At 35.3% G+C, this 18,377-nt stretch overlaps 2 protein-coding genes across 3 annotated transcripts; one reads left to right on the top strand and one right to left on the bottom strand.

Moving 5' to 3' along the window:
- Positions 1–349: 349 nt before the first annotated feature.
- On the bottom strand, positions 350–11,684 carry LOC113536448 (26S proteasome non-ATPase regulatory subunit 13). Its single transcript, XM_026930350.3, has 13 exons — positions 11,466–11,684; positions 11,074–11,152; positions 10,940–10,974; positions 10,578–10,633; positions 9,561–9,604; positions 9,398–9,484; positions 4,353–4,524; positions 4,140–4,222; positions 3,902–4,027; positions 3,740–3,802; positions 3,565–3,645; positions 2,232–2,348; positions 350–1,611 (listed from the first exon to the last, which is right to left on the bottom strand). Exons 1-13 carry the CDS (start codon positions 11,564–11,566, stop codon positions 1,516–1,518), a joined length of 1,140 nt encoding a protein of 379 aa, XP_026786151.2. The 5' UTR covers positions 11,567–11,684; the 3' UTR covers positions 350–1,515.
- A 658-nt stretch (positions 11,685–12,342) lies between these two features.
- On the top strand, positions 12,343–18,070 carry sirt3 (sirtuin 3). Of its 2 annotated transcripts, XM_053238382.1 has the most exons (10): positions 12,572–12,590; positions 12,868–12,973; positions 13,153–13,357; positions 13,485–13,738; positions 13,955–14,116; positions 14,257–14,489; positions 15,507–15,607; positions 15,735–15,896; positions 16,807–17,019; positions 17,739–18,070. In XM_053238382.1, exons 4-10 carry the CDS (start codon positions 13,695–13,697, stop codon positions 17,760–17,762), a joined length of 939 nt encoding a protein of 312 aa, XP_053094357.1. In that variant the 5' UTR covers positions 12,572–12,590; positions 12,868–12,973; positions 13,153–13,357; positions 13,485–13,694; the 3' UTR covers positions 17,763–18,070. The 2 variants fall into 2 exon arrangements, with proteins under 2 accessions (XP_034164369.1, XP_053094357.1); XM_034308478.2 differs by lacking the exons at positions 13,153–13,357; positions 13,485–13,738 and adding an exon at positions 12,343–12,436 and having other exon boundaries at positions 12,514–12,590.
- Positions 18,071–18,377: the final 307 nt, after the last annotated feature.

Raw genomic sequence — 18,377 nt, 5'->3', positions numbered from 1 at the left:
CTGTACATTGACATCTAGGTGTTGATCTAAAAGTTTTTTTTTATTTAGTCATACATAATTTTGGCTTAGGTGATCAAACATCATTACAGGTATCATCAGTCCGACAGGCAAAATGCAGGTTGGTGATTTAATGACTTGGATTAATTACTTTTAACGAGCATACCACCACCACCACCACCACCATCATCCTTATCATCATCTTACAACTATGTTGCTAATATAGATATATACGGAAATCATAATCATACAATTTCATAATTTACAAAAAACATGAAACTGAATATTGAGTTTTAATTGTTTTAAATTGTTCCAAATTAAATGTAAACTGAAATAAAAAACATACTCAGACTTTCAGGTTATAAGTTTGACTTTAGTCACTAATGCAGATGCTGTACAATATACAGTCATATAAGTACACTTACAGGTGGGTGACAAATTTAAAAAAAAATAAAAAATCAACATTGGGCCATCATGAGTCACCAGAACGGTGTCAATACCCCTTGGCGTACATTCTACATGTCTCTGGAGCAATGAACACTGTTCCTCCAAAATCTCCTAGATGTTCAAATGGGTTGAGATCTGGTGAGCGTGAAGACAATAACACATGATGTACATCATTTTAATCTTCATCTTAGCATTCAGTGAGCCCTGTGAATGGGGGCGGGGTTATCCTGGAAGAAACCACGCCCATCAGCATAGACATGGTTCATCAAAAGATAAAAGGTGATCAGACAGAAAACCTCAACATTGTTTTGCAGTGACACTTTCTTTTTAAGCAAGACAAACCATGCCAGTAAAATAAATAAATGCCCCCCCACTGCATAACAGAACTGTTTATGTCACCCTTTAATATGTCACCCATCTGTACATCAATAGTCTAAATTCTGGTCAGCTTAATTTAACAATTTATAATTTATTTTTTTTAACCCTGTAATATATTTGAGATATTTACAGTTAGCAGCAGAATAACCTTGACTTGCACAGCAACAGACTATAAATAATTTCAATCACTACATAAACATTGGGATACGTGATATACGGTGAACTGTGCATATAAGAGTTATGACTTATGTACCCATATCCAGGTTTAAATTTTTTCTCAGTAATTCAAAACTTGTCAAACAGCAAGAATAGACACACTGTAAGTTAAGTGATATTATATCTGAAATTCCTGACAATGACATTTTATACAGTGCCTTAATTCACAAGACTATTTCTGAGTATGGAAGGAATTTATAATAAATACTACATTTATTAGAAATTAACTATTTCTTTCTCTGGACTAAAATTGCATTTTCAGGAATGATAAATACATAGATATTTGAGTCTGGTGGTATTCTATTAATTGAATGCATCTAGAAAAACATCTTTATAAAAAAAAAAAACCACAAAGCTCAAATAGCACAAAACATAAAAGAAAACATTAAGTGTGGAAATGAAAGTCCTCAATGGCAGTGTAAACACAGAAAAAAGGAATAGTGGAATGATAAATGTTGATAGAATTAATACGTTGTGTTAAGTGAGGATGTCCTGGGCTTGCTGCTCCACTAACACCGCCATGTTCTTCACGTCTTTACACCACGAGTCCAACCGGTCGTTCATGCCCTTAATCTGAGAGAAACAAAAATGCACATACACATACACATATACACTATATGGCCAAGAGTTTGTGGACACCTGACCTTCACACCTATATGTGGTTCGTTCCCAAGCTGTTGCCACAAGGTTTGAAGCCCACAATTGTATAGAATGTCTTTGTATGCTGTAGAATTACAATTTCCCTTCACTGGAACTAAGAGGCCCAAACCTGTTCCAGCATGACAATGCCCATGTGCATAAAGAGAGCTCTATGAAGACATGGTTTGGCAAGATTGGCGTGGAAGAACTTGAGTGTCCTGCACAGAGTCCTGACCTCAACCCCACTGAACACCGAGTGTCCTTTTGCCTTCTCAACTGACGTCAGTGCCTGACCTCACTAATGCTCTTGTGGCTGAATGGATACAAATCCCCACACCCATGCTCCAAACTCTAGTGGAAAGCCTTCTCAGAAGAGTGGAGCTTATTATAAGAGCAAAGGGGACAAACTCTGTGTTAATGCCCATGGTTTTGGAATGGGTACATATGGGTGTGATTGTCAGGTGTCCATATACTTTTAGCCATATAGTGTTACATAATAAATATATCAAATGTTACAGACAAGTGCTGAAAATAAAAATAAAGTGTTGTAGTACCTGGTGTAAATCGAGTACTCTTGGCTGAACCCATGTCATCTGGACAGTCTGATCCACTTCATCAATGCTGCCTTTTATCAATCCAACTGAGAGTGCTTTCATTACGAGCAGCTCCACCTGCACACATGATCGAAACACATGGACATTCACTAAGGAATAAAATACCATTATAGGAAAATAATCAGCGACGGGGTGGTGTGATGATTACATTCTCATTTATTAAAGAATGACACATTGTACTTTTTTTTTATCCTTTTATAGTTACATGTACTGTTGGGGAATGTGCACGAAACAAGTTAGTTCCTCTTCTCAGTTACGTTACAAAGCCCTGACACTGGAGACTCCTTCCAGCTACATCATATCACAGTTTTTCTTGTTAAATAACAATACGATTTTATCTGTTTATTATTATTCGTAGATTATATGGATAGTCCGCCATAAAAGTGCCTGTGTAAGCTGTTACTATAGAAACGATAAATTAGAATGTGCAAATTACTATAAACCTGTGATTTACCTTGCAGCCTATCTTACTGTGCAGTTATAGAAAACTAATCAACACTTTCTGACAATCAGAATCAACAACTGAATAATATTCTATAATTAATCATTGAATAATTCTGTGGTATAAAAAAATACATAAACTCATGACTTTATAACAGCTTATTTTTTCCGGGTTTGCAACAATGGTTAAAATATCTTAATGTTTAATTTCTGAGTTACATTTGAATGAATTACTAGAAAATGCTTCATTTTTTTCAATCATATTATAATTGGACTAAATAAAATGTGACAGAAAACAAAATTTTGGCATTTTGTTAAATTTTCCTTATGTGACTTGTGTGTATTGTGAGCCCAAGGAGCCTGCAGTGCTATACACGGTTCTTAATGGAGTGAAATGTCAGCAGTAGTGGGTCTACTATTAAATAATTACCTCCTAGCTAACATTACACCATTACGCCCAGCTCCCAGTCCAATTTAAGTTATAAATGGCAATGGTTACAGCAAGGGACAATCATATGCCATATCTGGCATATAATTAAAAAATTCCTTCCAGGTACTGCCTTTTCTTCAAATGCTTATGTTATGCCAAATGGATATGAACAGCGTACTGTATATTGAGCTTAAATATTATTCTGCGTTATATTGGAAAATGTCTAAATATAGGTCTATCCATCCTAAAAGTGCTGCTTGAATTTCACTTTAGAATCCAGAAACATGAATTTAGAAAAGTTAGTCAACTTGTATCAACTGTGATTGAAGCCACATAGGTCTAATATTTCTAAATCTATTCATGCATGCTATTTGTAATGTTTGCTGTGTTAAAACTGATCACCTCATCCACTGGGATTTGGGCGCTCTGTGCAATTTCCTGGAATGAGAGCTGTCTGTTATTAGTGGGCCGTATAAAAGTCATCTAGAAGGGAAAATAAAAATAAAATGAAAACTCATTTTTGTGAAATATTAAAACAGAAATCTACAAAATTGGATTTTAATAAAAAACAAATCACCTCCATTACGCAGAGTAGCTGAATCTTCTGCATCAGTTTGACCTCATGAGCTGCCAGATCTGGCTGCAATGCAAAAGTTCCTTCTGTATTACTGTTACAAAACATGAACACACCACTGCTATTAGGAACTAGTGTCCTTTTTGAAAGAGTAATCTTGCTGACCTGTTGACCCCAGGCTGACTTTAAAGCCTGGAATTTGACAACGTTGCCACTGTTGAAGGCGTATAGCGTTTCTATAAGCCACTGCTTGTCTGTGTTTCTTAAAGACTCCAAAACTGGGTGCATCAGCTGACAAAAAAAAAAAAAACAGCTTACATTATACACCGATCATTGTGAAAAGCATTGAGACTGAACGTTCTCTGTGGAACACAGGCATGGTGAGAATGCCCAAGGGACTTACGAGTTCTCCAAAATTATACACTCCAAAATTATACATACGTCCCGCGAGCCCCAGAGTAAACGCTCTCTCCTGTTTCTCTGTCTCTGAAAATGTATAAACGAAGCATCTTGAGGTGAACATGTTTACATGGAATTTAAAGGTCATATACCAATTAATATCAAAGATCAGGTTGCATTTTTCTATCTCTGCAATGCATAAATAATTACGACTTACCAGACAAATCCTTTATGTCTACGCAGCCGAGATATCGCAGCGCATCCTTGTAGTACAGTGCGTGGTTTCCCACAAATCGATAGTATTTGCTAGATAAATCATAAAAACGCCCGTGGACTGATGTTACACCAGACAAATTATTCAGCATCTCCTCCACTTCCTCTATCAGTTTCTGCAAACAATGAAACACTGAATCAGTGTGTGAAAATGCAGGCTCTTATTTGCAAAAACACTGGCTCTTCAAGTAACATTTACCTATCAGGATTCCTCCTGAATCTCAGAAAATCTACGTGATGGTTTGGAAAAATTGGTTAATGATCTGGTTGTTTTCCCAGTGATACATTTATTAAATACATCGACATGCATAATAATCAGGGATGGACTGTAGAAATGTGAAAAAAAGTCATTTTTTGGCATTCATATCGTCTCATGTGCTGATATGGCTTGACATGGATTATTTTTCGGTGCCAGGAACAAAAAAACCACCAGCGGTTGTAGGCTTGGGCGATATGACAGAAATGCTCTATCACCATCCTTGGAGGATTTCCGATACACAATATTTATCATGAAATATAGGAATGTGAACAAACTGCCAGCAATATAGTAATGTCACATTTTTTTAGTTCCTGTTTGATGATTCAAAAGGAAATGTATCATATTTTTTATATTTACGAAATCATTTAATTTATGAAAAATATTTATACTGAACAGGAGACAAAAAACATTTTACGAATTTAAAGATTGAGTACAAAATTGTAACAGCAAATCAGCTGCTTCCATTCAGTTTGTGACTGGAAATGAAATTTATTAATAAAAAATATTAATATAGTAATAAGAAAAGGTTTCATGATGTATCTACAAGCCATCACTGCTGATCATATGTACCATTCTATGTACAAGGCAGGGCTGGGCAATATGACAGTATAATATTGATATTGTGAAAAATATCACAATACTATTTTCTGAGATATCCCAGGCATTGAAATATCTTTTTATTTTTTTTTATTAATTCTTTTTTAAATAACAAAACTCTGTCTGCAAGCATCTTATATAAGGTAAAAACTTTGTACCGAATCTTTTAAATAGTCATTATATATATATATATAATATATAGTATATATATAATATATACATATATATATATATATATGTATGTATATTTACCCCTTTTCAGTGTTGTTTTATTTATTTTAGACCCTCAATAAAAGGACTGACCTTACATGTTTCATACTACTGTTCCACTGGCAGTTTATTCGCAAAAATATATATTGTGATATACATTGTGTATCGTAGTAATGTCTTTAAGTATCGTGATGAGTTATTTTAGTCATATCACTCATCCCTGGTACACAGTCATATCATTTTTTTTATTTAGCTGAGTGCTGAGATCGAGATCACGATTTCAGCTATTCTGTAAACGTACACCTTTTCACCATTAGCTGTGTTTGATTGATAATTTTAACTATTACTTTACCAAATAACAATTGCAAGGCTTGGATTATCGCTCATCGTTAAACCCCAGCAGTGTGTATTCAACATTTACACAGAATGTATACAAGTAATTATTCCCAGAAACTCAAAACAAACTCAATAATGTCCTCCATAATGCACAGTGTTCCTTTCTATATCAGATCCTGGATTGTGCAAAATAACACATATTCTACATTACAAATGTTTTGCAAGCAACAAATCCTTTTCAGCATAATATACGGCATGGGTGCCCAGCTCTACTGCTGGATAAATGGCACCTTGGGGCCATTTAGCCTTGCCAGCCCACCCACCAGTATATGTTTGAGAGGTGGGAGGAAACCCGAGAACCCAGAAAAAAACCCACAGAGGCACGGGGAGAACATGCGAAACTCCGCTCAGGCAGTAACCCGAGCTCAGGATTGAGCCGAGGACCCTGAAGCGATGAGGCAGCACTACACGCTGCGCCAGCGTGACGCCCACCAGCCGAATTCCGTTTCATAATCTAACTCAGTGTGTAGGATTAAACATCTGATCCAGCTAATGGCAGCCTTCAGTAACATCTGAATATTTAAGCCAGATGTTTTTCTAATTAGGGCTGTGATGGCATACTGTTATGACAGATGGTACACTGGGATAATAAAATCTTAAATACTGTTAATGCTATGCTATGCTGATATAAAATGAAGATTCAAAAAACATTATTCCCAGTTGTAGTGTAGGGGAATATGCTTGAAATATATCAGGTTAAATTCAGGAAAAAAAAACTACTGAATGCTGAATGATCTTAACAAGTCCATTTTAAATGACTGATTTTATTTGACAGTCAATGCTAAAGCAGACTACTTCCTGGTTTTTGTGTGCTACATTAAGGAAAACAAAATAAACCTACAGAAAATTCAAAGAAAAAAAAGAGAGAGAGAGAGAATACATACTGATGCTTTGCAAGTTACATATTAAGACAATACATCAGTTGCCTTTGTACTTTTTCACTAATGCAGTACAATCGAGATTTAAAAATCTGCACTTTTCTCCAGTTTCTCAGTTCTAGACATTGTCAAAGCCTGATTTTTTCTCATCTCTCACAAATGCTGGACTGACGAGCATCTTTGTGTCAGATGTGCTCTCATAGCATGTAATGAAATAAGCCCCACCCCTTCTACGATTCAACGTCATGGTGCAACACTCACATTTAAAGGTGCATTAGGTAAGATTAGTCTTTTTTTTTTTTATTTTTTTTTAAGATTAGCTGTCTAATGATTAAGTAGGTATGTTAGACGTATGAATGATTTCATTTGAATGTTTGAAACTCCTTGAGCTCTGGGCCCTATTCCCACCCATGTTTCTAAAGCTCCGCCCCCAGGATCTACAGTGGCCCGTAGAGTTGAGTAACGATAAAATGACTAACATTAGGCCCATCCAAACATCCAGAAGTCAGTTTTCCAAATGAGTTTTCTCAGCCACATAATACTTTTGTCCGGAGGTTATGGTTTAAACCATCATTTCTTATCATGTTCTACAGTACATATTTTGCAGGTTATTTGTACATGTATGAAATAAAAAAATTTACTATTTAAAAAACTTTATTGTAAAATGCAATTTACTGTAAAATACTATAAATAGCATTATTAACATATTATATACAGTGGATATAAAAAGTGTACACACCCCTGTTAAAATGCCAGGCTTCTGTGATGTAAAAATAAAGAGACCAAGATAAATCATTTCAGAAATGTTCCCACTCTTAATGTGACCTATAACCTGTACAACTCAATTGAAAAAAACAAACTGAAATCTTTTAGGTTGGGCGAGTAAAAATAAAAAACAAAATAATGTGGTTGCATAAGTGTGCACACCCTTAAACTAATACTTTGTTGAAGCACCTTTTGATTTTATTACAGCACTCAGTCTTTTTGGGTACGAGTCTATCAGCATGGCACATCTTGACTTGGCAATATTCGCCCACTCTTCATTGCAAAAACGCTCCAAATCTGTCAGATTGCGAGGGCATCTCCTGTGCACGGCCCTCTTCAGATCACCCCACAGATTTTCAATCGGATTCAGGTCTGGGCTCTGGCTGGGCCATTCCAAAACTTTAATCTTCTTCTGGTGAAGCCATTCTTTTGTTGATTTGGATGTATGCTTTGGATCGTTGTTGTGCTGAAAGATGAAGTTCTTCTTCATCGTCATATTTCTAGCAGAAGCCTTAAGGTTTTGTGCCAATATTGACTGGTATTTGGAACTGTTCATGATTTCCTCCACCTTGACTAAGGCCCCAGTTCCAGCTGAAGAAAAACAGCCCCAAAGCATAATGTTGCCACCACCATGCTTCACTGTGGGTATGGTGTTCTTCTGGTGATGTGCAGTGTTCTTTTTGCGCCAAACATACTTTTTGGAATTATGGCCAAAAAATTCAACCTTGGTTTCATCAGACCATAACACATTTTCCCACATGCTTTTGGGAGACTTCAAATGTGTTTTTGCAAAATTTAGCCGGGCTTGGATGTTTTTCTTTGTAAGAAAAGGCTTCCGTATTGCCACCCTACCTCATAGCCCAGACATATGAAGAATACGGGAGATTGTTGTCACATGTACTACACAGCCAGTACTTGCCAGAAATTCCTGCAGCTCCTTTAATGTTGCTGTAGGCCTCTTGGCAGCCTCCCTGACCAGTTTTCTTCTCATCTTTTCATAAATTTTGGAGGGACGTCCAGTTCTTGGTACTGTCGCTGTTGCGCCACATTTTCTCCACTTAATGATGATGGTCTTCACTGTGTTCCATGGGATATCTAATGCCTCGGAAATTCTTTTGTACCCTTCCCCTGACTGATACCTTTTAATAATCAGATCCCTCTGATGCTGTGGAAGCTCTCTGTGGACTTTTGCTGTAAGAAAATGGCAGGAAAGGCCTACTAGAACAGCTGAACTTTATTTGGGGTTAATCAGAGGCACTTTAAATGATGGCAGGTGTGTACTGACTCCTATTTAACATGAGTTTGAATGTGATTGCTTAATTTTGAACACAACCACATCCCCAGTTATAAGAGGGTGTGCACACTTATGCAACCACATTATTTTGTTGTTTTATTTTTACTCGCCACCCCCTAAAAGATTTCGGTTTGTTTTTCAGATGAGTTGTACAGGTTATAGGTCACATTAAAGGTGGAAAAAGTTCTGAAATGATTTATCTTGGTCTCATTTTTTTACATCACCAGAAACCTGGCATTCTAACAGGGGTGTGTAGACTTTTTATATCCACTGTATATATTTTTTCCTTTTTTATTTAAATTCAGAAATGATCATAACAGATAATACAGTTTAAGATCTAGCTGAGGGAGGAGCGAATTTCAGGGCTCGAAACTTAATTCAAAATTTAAAATTCTTAAAAATTATTTTTAAACTATTTTTTTTTTACACAATTACTACAGGTGTAGAAACACTTGTAAAGAGTACAACCTTCACCTTTAATACTTTTAAAATATTCACAAATGGGTCCATCCCTCAGACATCAATATCCTAATAATATCTATTTAATAGCATTCATATTCCTTTCTCAAACTCTTCTTGTTATAATGTACCTTTGTCATAGCGAGGTCATTGATCTCTAATTTCAGACACCCAATAGTCGTTTTGCACAAGATTACAGCTTCGTCGCTGCTTTTCACCTGTCAACAAATAAACATATAAACCATAAATGAGATTTCTGCTGTTCTATAAGACATTTATAAATCTGTTTCTTACCTTTTCTTTCGTCTTCTCAAGAAAGGTAATTGCATCATTTGGGTCTGTCGAGGATGGAGTGCGAATACAAGTGCATATGAGTGATTGCATCAATGTTACGATAATTTAAAGACCTCTATGATGATCCAAACATATTTCTTTTACCAAAAAAATATAAGAAGTCAGCACTTTCTGAGTATGTATGCATGAAGATATGTGTGGAGATAAGTTCTGTCTGAGGTGATCGATTGTCCAAATTCCTTGCAGTTATGTAAATTATTAATTATTATTATTATTAACCTTATTTATCTTGCAAGACTATACACTGAGTTGTAGTTTGCAGTCTGGGAATGCATAAAGCTTCTGCAATATAACCATGTAATCATTTCTACATGAAACTTACACTACCATGATATTTAATGACCTTAACTTTGATTGTTACTTTCCAAAATGTGCAGATCTGCCACAGAACTTTACTGTGAAAAATTATTTACATTTTGTATTTATTAGGTAACAGATAACACACAACAGGACATGTAATTATAGGAAGATAATAAACTATGCTGCTTAATGGATTTTATGTCACTCTTTGGGGGTCTGGGATTTTTAAGATACTACCTTCTTGTCTACTTTCTAGACAATTAAATTGTTAACTGAGATTATTATACACACACACACACACGCATATGTATATGTATATATGTATATATATATATATATATATATATATATATATATAGAGAGAGAGAGTTCCTCCTGAGTTCTAGGCTTTGTTCCAAGCTTTGCACTGAAATGTGAAATGCTCTACCTACATTTATCTTGCACTTGTTTTTGGTCGGTTTCTTAAAATCTCTATCGGCTCTAGGCTTGGACTGAATGCTGCCTCACTTGTATGTGATTGTATACAAACTGTTTGCCAGATGATTAAGTCATATGACTTAACAGTTATTTTGATTAAGCACAATAAAATGGAGGACAAAAAAATGTTTCTTGTCCAATAAAAAGGCAAAAGTGGTGCTGTGTGTACTTTACACTCACCTGTGATTTGTCTGATAACATAGAGAATAATTTCCACCAGAGAGAGGGGGTTTATTCTGGAAATAGAAAAATAATAATCAGTACAATGAGCAAATGAGCAAAGAAATCAAATAGCAATTATAGAAAAGTAACAGTAGTGAAATTTTTAATAACATTAATAAGAATTATATTATATATAATATTATATAATAATATTATATAATTATATTATATATTAATAAGAATTAATATTAGTGATTTCTATGTATCTATTTATCTCTGAATCCAGGACAAATGGATGTCCCAGGGAGCGTTCATTCATTTCAGGGACAGTAGAAAACTGACATTTCTCTTTAAAGGAGAAGTCTACATGTTTGTCCTACCTGTGCTCAAAATCACTGATGAAGTTTTCATAGAGCTGCAGAGGAAAAACAGCCAGATGTGAATCACTTAGGCATTAAAAAAAAAAAAAAAAAAAAAAAAAAAACACCTGGTCACCATGGTAACGCAGCCTCACCTGGATAAGAGTGTCTCCAGCTTTAAAATAAGGGTCTTTCACAAACTCAGTCAACTTCAGAGTTAACTGATGCCACAATCTAATAGGTCATAAAAACAAATTTGTTTTTATTCATTTTTCAGCCAGGGTGACTTCATATTGCCTGGTAAAGACACTTTATATTATAGCTCTATAATAATAATAATAATAATAATAATAATAATAATTGTAATAATAATAATAAAGTATCTATAAGATGTAAACCACTATAACAATGTGTAAAGCAGGTAAAAAAAAAAAAAAAAACACTGTGTAATTTTATTTTTGTATGATATAAGGTGGGGAAAGAAACAATGACTTGCTAAAACTTGGACCTGTGACGTTATTCGGCTAACGCTAAACAGCAGCCTTACTTTCTGTTGTATAAATCTTCAAGCGCGTGCCACTGTGCCGCCATTTCAGGGCTGGCGCTCGTGCTCTGCTGAAGAACCAGATATCCCGAGACATCTTTCATTTTTTTTAAACCGGTCCTTAATTAATAGCCGGTTTTAAAAGCTGATGAGTCTCTGATACTGTATCCAGAGCTGTCACCGGCGTTATTTATTTATTTATTTATTTTCCAGTATTCCAACAAATCCCGCCTTCTGCTCTGTCATTGGTTAATTATTTGTCAGTCATTGTCACTGACCAATCACGCATGAGCGAGCTCTCTTAGCCAATCATAGCACAGGAAAGGAGCTCCAGCTAGCCAATGGCAGCAATGGCTCTGTTCCAAACAGCACCACATACAAAATAGTACTCTAATATCGTAAGGACACCGGCTAACAAAGCTAACATACTGTTTAGTGCTGTAGTATGCAGATTGAAACACAGCCAGTCAAATCGTTTCTGTTCTATAATAAAAGTCATTAGACGCTTTGAAGCCCCAATTCAGAGTCAGTCGTCCATGAAAAAATACTTTCGTCAAAAAATTAATCTAAATTTAATCCGAATCTGAATTATAAAATTAATATAAATGTATATAATTATATGTGTTATTTTATCTATTATCTAATTATCTCTCATTACAGGTTATGCGAATAAATATGGCGCCTGCTCCACGTCTACCTATAATCGTGTAATACGTGCGCATACGAAAATATAAAATCAATATATTTGCTAACATGTGTTAACATGACATACTGTTATATAATTTAATCCTGAAATAAAGTATATAATTTTGAAATACTGAAGGAAATTTGATGTTGCTGTTGTTATTGGCCTTTTCTTAGAATTATCTGGGCATTTATTTCGTGCATCACGGTAAAGCGTCGATATGCGTCATTGGAACAACCATAACACTGCTGTCGGATCAAAGTGACATTATTGTATTATATTAACTAGTGTGAGTTTATGTCTGATATTTTGTGTGTAAGTTTTATTACTCTGGATTTATCAGCATTATTTTGTTAAACCCAACAGCATGACCTCGTTGCTGATTTTACCGAGACGTTGTATTATAAATATCAAAAGTAATGGAGGAATATTCACAGGCAAAGGTAAGTTATACTATTGTATGCAGGTTTTTTTTCCCCTTAATGTTATATATAATATTTATATATAATTTTTTTCCTTTACTGTTATATATAATATATAAGAGTGACCATCTTCAGCACCTAGACAATATTTATAACCATCTGCAGTTTGAAACATGCCATAAATTATAATAAAACATTTAATTCTATCATATTTGTACCATTAATATGTATGTTGAACCTTAATTTTTTGCTGTATTCCTACTGGGAAATGCTCTGTGTGTACTCACTTACCTTTTAGGTCTATCAGGGATACACACTACCCATAGGAAGATTTCAGCCAAGTTTGTCTGTGATCAGAAGCTGGACCTGGAGCGACATGGACACTCAGGTGTTTTGCGATGTTGGTAAGTAGTCTCAGCTATACATTTGATCTATCATACACTTTATGGCCAAAAGTTTGTGAACACTTGACCATGACATCCGTATGTGCTTTTTGAACATCCCATTCCAGATTTATTCCCCTTTTTAATAATAATCAATAATTCTTAATGATTTCTTTGTTTCTATTTATCTCTGAATCCAGGACAAATGAATGTTCCAGGGAGCGTTCATTCATTTCAGGGACAACAGGATTACAGACTACTGACATTTCTCTATAAAGGAGATGTCAGTAGGAAAGGAAAAAAACATGTCTACATGTTTGTCCTACCTGATGCCGCAGTCTAATAGGTCATAAAAATAAATGTATTTTTATTCATTTTTCAGCCAGGGTGACTTCATATTGCCTGGTAAAGACACAATATATATACATACATACATATATATATATATATAATACTATTTATATGATGTAAACCACCATAATAATGTGTATTCCCCTTTTGCTGTTATAATAATTTCTACTCTTCTGGGAAGCTTTCCACTAGATTTTGGAGCGTGGCTGTGGGGATTTGTGTTCATTCAGCCACAAGAGCATTAGTGAGATCAGACACTGATGTTGGGTGAGGAGGTCTGGGGTGTAGTCGGCGTTCCAGTTCATCCAAAAGGTGTTCAGTGGGGTTGAGGTCACGGCTCTGTGCAGGTCACTCGAGTTCTTCTACACCAGCCTTGCCAAACCATGTCTTCATGGAGCTCGCTTTGTGCACAGGGGCATTGTCATGCTGGAACAGGTTTGGGCTTCTTAGTTCCAGTGAAGGGAAATCTTAATGCTACAGCATACAAAGACATTCTATACAATTGTCTGATTCCAAGTTTGTCAGTTTGGGGGAAGAACCACATATAGGTGTGAAGGTCAAGTGTCCACATACTTTTGACCATAAAGTGTACCTTGTACATGTCATGCCTTTCCTTTATTATTGTTTAATATTGCAATATTCTTGGTATAGGAGAAGCATCCAGAGAGGGTTTTTTGGAGGAGGCCATGGAGGCGCCAAACAGAATATGACTTTAGAGGACATTGCAAAAGGAATCAGAGAACGAGAGTACAAAAGGATAGTGGTTATGGCTGGAGCAGGGATTAGTACTCCAAGTGGAATTCCAGATTTCAGGTAACAATCTGAAGAAGCTCTGATTATAACATGATTAGAACAAGTCCAATCATATTGGCACCTGAATTCAAGAAAAATGTCTCCAACACAAAAATTTTGCTCCTGATTTGCTAAGTTCCTCCATCCATCTCTTCTGACAGATCACCTGGAAGTGGCCTTTATGACAACCTCCAAAAGTACAACCTCCCCTATGCCGAGGCCATATTCGAGATTAACTATTTCCATTACAACCCTAAACCTTTCTTTGCCTTGGCTAAAGAGTTGTATCCTGGTAATTATCGTCCCAATCTGGCCCACTACTTCATCCGGCTGCTTCACGATAAAGGCCAGCTGCTCAGGATGTACACTCAAAACATCGATGGGCTGGAGAGAAGTGAGATTCTTAGACTCTTGATATACAGTCAAAATAGAGACAAAATAGACCCATATAATGATTAATACATGCACTGAGTGACGTAATGTCTAAGCAGGTTGGAGAACGTTTGTGCAAACACCACAGAGTATTAATACAATAATAATAATAATAATAATAATAATAAAACAATTAATACAAAACAGAATTGATTATTAATCTCCTTAATTTACAGTGAGCTTGGAGGATTGTCCTTATATGGTCAGAACATTTGACATGACAGAAAGAGGTTGATTATTGTAATAGTTAATATTAAAAGAATGAAGTTCTTAGATAGGTAGATAGTTAAATAGATAGATAGAAAGAAAGACAATTATTTACTTCATTGATCCTGAGGTGTCATATTTAGTCAAAGGGAACAGGATAATATTCCTATATTTTTCCTAATATTCCTATATAGTTTGTGACAATTAATAGATGGGAAATATCTTTGGAAAAACATTAATTCTTTGCCAGTAATTTTGCCACAAATGTTCTGGAAAAAATGAGAGATATTTCATCATATTTATTAAAAGGATACAGGACAGATTTTGAAGCTGGAGAACAATTTAAAGAAAAAATTATTTTTCCCTGGGATCGTAATTTGTTTGTATTTATTGAGGATATTCTTTGGGGATGTTAATAATTTTACCACAAATGTTCTTTAGAGAAAATACTATTAAAAAATAAAATTTTATAAGGAAATATGATATATTTAGTCATATATAGTTAAAGGGAACAGTACAGACTTCAAAGCCTGAAAGGAATTTAAACAAAAAAAAAAAAAAGAAATGTGGTTGAAATTTAGTTGCATTTATTTTGAATATTTTATTTTACATAACTCTTAAAAAAGTTATGTAAGTTTAAAAAATAAATGTTTTTACTAATTGTTTGAGTACAAAATTTGGATAATTGTATGTAATGTTTATTTTATGCAATCATCTTAACCCAATAATTTTGCAGCATTCTTTTATTTATTTATTTATTTATGTTTTACAGTGGCAGGAATCCCAGCTAAGAAGTTAGTGGAGGCACACGGGACATTCGCGACAGCCACATGCACAGTTTGTCGTCGAGAATACCAAGGTGAAGACCTGCGTGTGAGTGTCGTTGTTACACACCAGACGAATTGATTCTGTAATAAAGACAAATAATGATAAGATAACGTCTTTTCTATTTCGTACTGAATCACGTTTGATGATTCTGAAATATTTTTGTCTTTCCTAGAGCAATATAATGGAAGGAACAGTGCCTCACTGCTCTCAGTGTAAAGGAGTGATTAAGCCTGACATCGTGTTTTTTGGTGAAGAGCTGCCACAGCACTTTTTCCTCTACCTCACCGACTTCCCCATGGCAGACTTACTGATTGTAATGGGGACGTCATTAGAGGTGAGAGAAGCCTCTGTCATCACGTTATTTCCGCTGTTTCCTTCTGGGTTTACTTTGAAACTTTTGCTGGCGCTTGTGAATCTTTTTGAAGCACAGGATTTTTTCCAAGTGAGAATCTTGTGAAGTTGCAATCTCACTTAAACAAACCCTACAGATCTAAAAAAAATCTGTCATCTATTAAAGTTGGACCGACCCAAATGTTTGTCAGGCTGTCGTTTTGTCAAAAGGTGTGACTGCACAAACAAGAGCTGATTTTACTTATATACAGGTTGAACCCTTATTTTTTGCCCCCTATTTTTAGCTGTTTACATTATATTTTTATTTATAGTATTATTTTCATTATTTTTATTTAGTAATTTTTTTTCTGTCTCATTGGTTTGCTACGTTGTTTTCTTTTAAAATAAATTTTATTGTTATTATTTACATTTTTATTTTATTATTTTTATTTAATATTTAAATAATTATTTAAATAATTATTTAAAAATTTTTATTTTATTATTATTTACATTTTTATTATCTGATAATACAGTGGTAGCTCAGTGGTTAAGATGTTGGACTACTAATTGGAAGGTTGTGAGTTCAAAGCCCTTGAGCAAAGCCCTTAACCGTCAGCAGCTCAGTTGTACAAACGAGATAACTGTTACTTGCTCTGGATAAGGGTGTCTGCCAAATGCCTTAAATCTACAGTACGATAGTGTTTTGTATTCATATAAAAACTATCATTTATTTAAAAAAAAAAAAAAACTTGTTGGAGTTTTAGGTAGCAAACATGGTCTTTTTGATCCAACTGTCTAATCATTTTTGGCCTGAGGTACTTACCTGTATTAAAATGGCACTCAGGCCCTGTGGTTACTCAGTTTGACCAGCAGATGTCACTGTTTAGTTCTTACTCTCTGCTGCTTATCTGCAGGTGGAGCCATTTGCCAGCTTATCTGGAGCCGTGCGAAGTTCTGTGTCTCGCCTCCTTATAAATCGTGACCTGGTGGGACCCTTTGCCTGCGGCTCTTCACTGCACAGTGACGTGGTAGAGCTGGGTGATGTAGTGAGTGGCGTGAGGAAACTAGCAAACACTTTGGGCTGGATGCCTGAGCTGGAGACTCTCATGGCTGACGAAGGTCAGAAGGTGAGTGATGCTCAATAATATTGGTTATATATCTGAATTTACAGGTACAGGTATGGACAGTGTATGTAAGGACAGTGGTATCTCAGAGGTTCAGGTTCTACACTAGTGATCAGAAGAGCGTTCAAATCCCAGAAGTACCAGAGAGACGGCAGTGGGTCAGACCCCTAACCCTCAGTCATACTGAAACTACAAAAGTAATGTATATCAAATATATACAGTACTGTGCAAAAGTCTAAGGCACATGCAAAGAAATGCTGTAGAGCAAAGGTGCCTACAAAAATAATGCACTTAAATGTTTAATAATAGTTTTGTGTTTATCATTCAATTAATTATTTTAGCAATTATTAGTTAAATAATAATAATAATAATAATAATAATAATGTTATTATTATTCACTATCCATTATTCTTAGATGTTCCAGTTAGGTAATTTAATTTATAAAATAGATGGTTAATAAATTTAAGTTATCTGTGTATACTAAGCACAGTTTGACAGGCTTTACAGCACAATGCATCTTAAGAAAAATATAATTATATTAACACAAATGTAAAAAAAAAAAAAAAGCTCCTGATATTAGGGCAGAATTGGAAGGCTCAGCTTTGCCACACTCAGGACAAAGCCTTGTAAAAGCATAGCAACTGTGAAACATCTCTGCTTGGTGTTAAAAAGGCAGAAAATGAAAGAGAACTATCAGACATCACATTCCATTTCTTCTGCAGGCTTCAAAGGAGAGAGAGGAATGACTATCCGGATGTGGGAGACCAGCGTCATTTCTCGCATCCTCTCAGTCATTTTGTGGCTGTGATGTCTCGGCTCGACACATGTGGCACTTTAACAACCGGTGAAGTTGAACTGTAATGAACGCAGCACTTGGAGGCTCAGCTCACTGCATTAGTCTCCCTTTGTAGCTTTAATGGTTGTTTTACAACCTCAACGTTAATAGGGAATTGTTAATGGTATGAACTATGAGCTGATTAAATGTGATATTCTTTTCAGGTGATTTAACATTTTTATTCCTACTTATTAATATTAAAAGCTTTGAAAGGTGTCAGCCTCTTGTTGCTTTGTCTTCTTCTTCCTTTCCAAAGCAGAATCTTGGCCTATATTTAGTGTGGACTAAGAAAAGAAGCTCAGTATCAGCAAATTCTGCAGCACTGCCCTAAAAAACCAAAATAAACTAAACAGGATCTCTACTTCTGTCACTCCAAGGAGCAAAATAATGAAGTCGTGCAATGAAGCAAGTGGTGTGTAATATGTATGTACATTGAGCACATATTTATTGCTTCGTTGCATCACTTTTTCACCATTTTAGTCTGGGTATATATAGATATAGTGCAACAGTTTCTATCCCCCTTGGT

The sequence above is a fragment of the Pangasianodon hypophthalmus genome, chromosome 11, assembly GCF_027358585.1.
Source record: "Pangasianodon hypophthalmus isolate fPanHyp1 chromosome 11, fPanHyp1.pri, whole genome shotgun sequence".
Taxonomy (NCBI): domain Eukaryota; kingdom Metazoa; phylum Chordata; class Actinopteri; order Siluriformes; family Pangasiidae; genus Pangasianodon; species Pangasianodon hypophthalmus.
This window is presented reverse-complemented; position numbering and strand designations above follow the sequence as displayed.

Bases quoted from the DNA above. Each gene is read 5' to 3' on its own strand.
- LOC113536448 (XM_026930350.3), bottom strand. From the start codon at position 11,566: ATGAAAGATGTCTCGGGATATCTGGTTCTTCAGCAGAGCACGAGCGCC. The intron at 9,485-9,560 runs GTAAGAAACAGA...ATTTGTTGACAG, and splicing joins TTGAGAAGACGAAAGAAAAG to GTGAAAAGCAGCGACGAAGC. The intron at 2,349-3,564 runs GTGATCAGTTTT...TCATGTGTGCAG, and splicing joins CCCAAATCCCAGTGGATGAG to GTGGAGCTGCTCGTAATGAA.
- sirt3 (XM_034308478.2), top strand. From the start codon at position 12,515: ATGACCTCGTTGCTGATTTTACCGAGACGTTGTATTATAAATATCAAA. The intron at 14,490-15,506 runs GTGAGATTCTTA...TATGTTTTACAG, and splicing joins CATCGATGGGCTGGAGAGAA to TGGCAGGAATCCCAGCTAAG. The intron at 15,897-16,806 runs GTGAGAGAAGCC...GCTTATCTGCAG, and splicing joins TAATGGGGACGTCATTAGAG to GTGGAGCCATTTGCCAGCTT.